We start from the raw sequence: 1,167 nt of genomic DNA, 5'->3' as shown, positions 1-1,167 counted from the left end.
AACCAGTCATCTATAGATGCGTCCAGCTTCGCCAAAGCCTCTTCCCGTCTTAACATTGACTTATGGCAAGATCGAACGATGTGACGAGGCTGAGAATAGTCGCATTTGCGGGATTGTTGGAGACCACATCTCCCGCTTCGTAGAGATTTATAAGTGTATCGCAAATATTCGGCCCGTTCATCGAGGTAGCGAAGTTCCTGCAGAAAATTAGTGCCAGTAATACACAACATTCGGCTATAACAGTCATGCCTTTGATAGGTCTTCCACATCTCTCGGTCGAAGGACTTCGAAACACTTGGCCTCTTCTATTGCCTGGCTGCAAACAACCCTCAACTCACGTATACCGAGCTTCCTTCCAGCCTGCATCGGCCTGAAGCCTTTAGGCAGGATCTTGAAAGTCTTTTCCTCTGAGTTCTGGGCTAGCTCAGCCCATTCCATCGATGGCTCGTTTCTGCTGGCATGTGATTTCTTTCTTGGCCTGCCCATGCCCATGCTTTGTGACAGACCCGGCGCGGTTACTGGACATGCGTCTTCTGTACGGTTCTTTGCATACAGCATGATGTGGCTTTGATGACGACCCGGCTCGACAAAGGTAGGGTAATAGGTATGCACAAATAGTTCAGGGACGGGGGTGTCAGTCAACAGAGCGGGCCTGCTGCCGGATTTGTCCTGGGCAACCCTGCCGGGGAATTTGTTGACACCGACAGATTCACAGGGATTTGCCATGGGTGGCTTGCTTTCAGGTTGAAGTTTCCAGCCAGAACCGCCCAACAGGTGCAGGCACTTAGATGTATTTTGTTGCAGTGTTGTGAGCGACACCGGCTGTTGCTGGGAGCAAGGTTCTGTCGAGGTTATTTGCATACCTGGAATTGTTGCTGCTTCCATATTAGTCTGTGCAGGTTTTACACGGTACTCCGATCTGATACGTACAAGAGTCTATATCAACCTCTTGGATAGTGGCTAACCGGTTAAACTTTGGAAAAGAGATTCTACCGCGGTGGAAAAAACCATTCCCAATGATTCTGTATGCGGAACCGGAATATCTGCCTGCATTGTCATCCTTGATGGCGTTTTGGCCGCTTTCAATTGGGGAAGGTTTTGCTGGATGCAACGTTTCGCTTCCACGTAGCATGGGAGCTTTCTTGATTTTCGGGAATAGCGTATACT

The 1,167-nt window shown here is 49.3% G+C and overlaps 1 protein-coding gene across 1 annotated transcript; it reads right to left on the bottom strand.

Moving 5' to 3' along the window:
- Positions 1 to 243: 243 nt before the first annotated feature.
- MAA_11756 (uncharacterized protein) lies at positions 244 to 726 on the bottom strand (the record flags this gene model as incomplete). Its single annotated transcript, XM_011412671.1, has 1 exon — positions 244 to 726. The coding sequence occupies one exon, from the start codon at positions 724 to 726 to the stop codon at positions 244 to 246; it is 483 nt and encodes a 160-aa protein (XP_011410973.1).
- Between the last annotated feature and the right edge of the window lie 441 nt (positions 727 to 1,167).

Source organism: Metarhizium robertsii (genome assembly GCF_000187425.2).
Source record: "Metarhizium robertsii ARSEF 23 chromosome Unknown MAA_Scf_19, whole genome shotgun sequence".
NCBI lineage: Eukaryota > Fungi > Ascomycota > Sordariomycetes > Hypocreales > Clavicipitaceae > Metarhizium > Metarhizium robertsii.
This window is presented reverse-complemented; position numbering and strand designations above follow the sequence as displayed.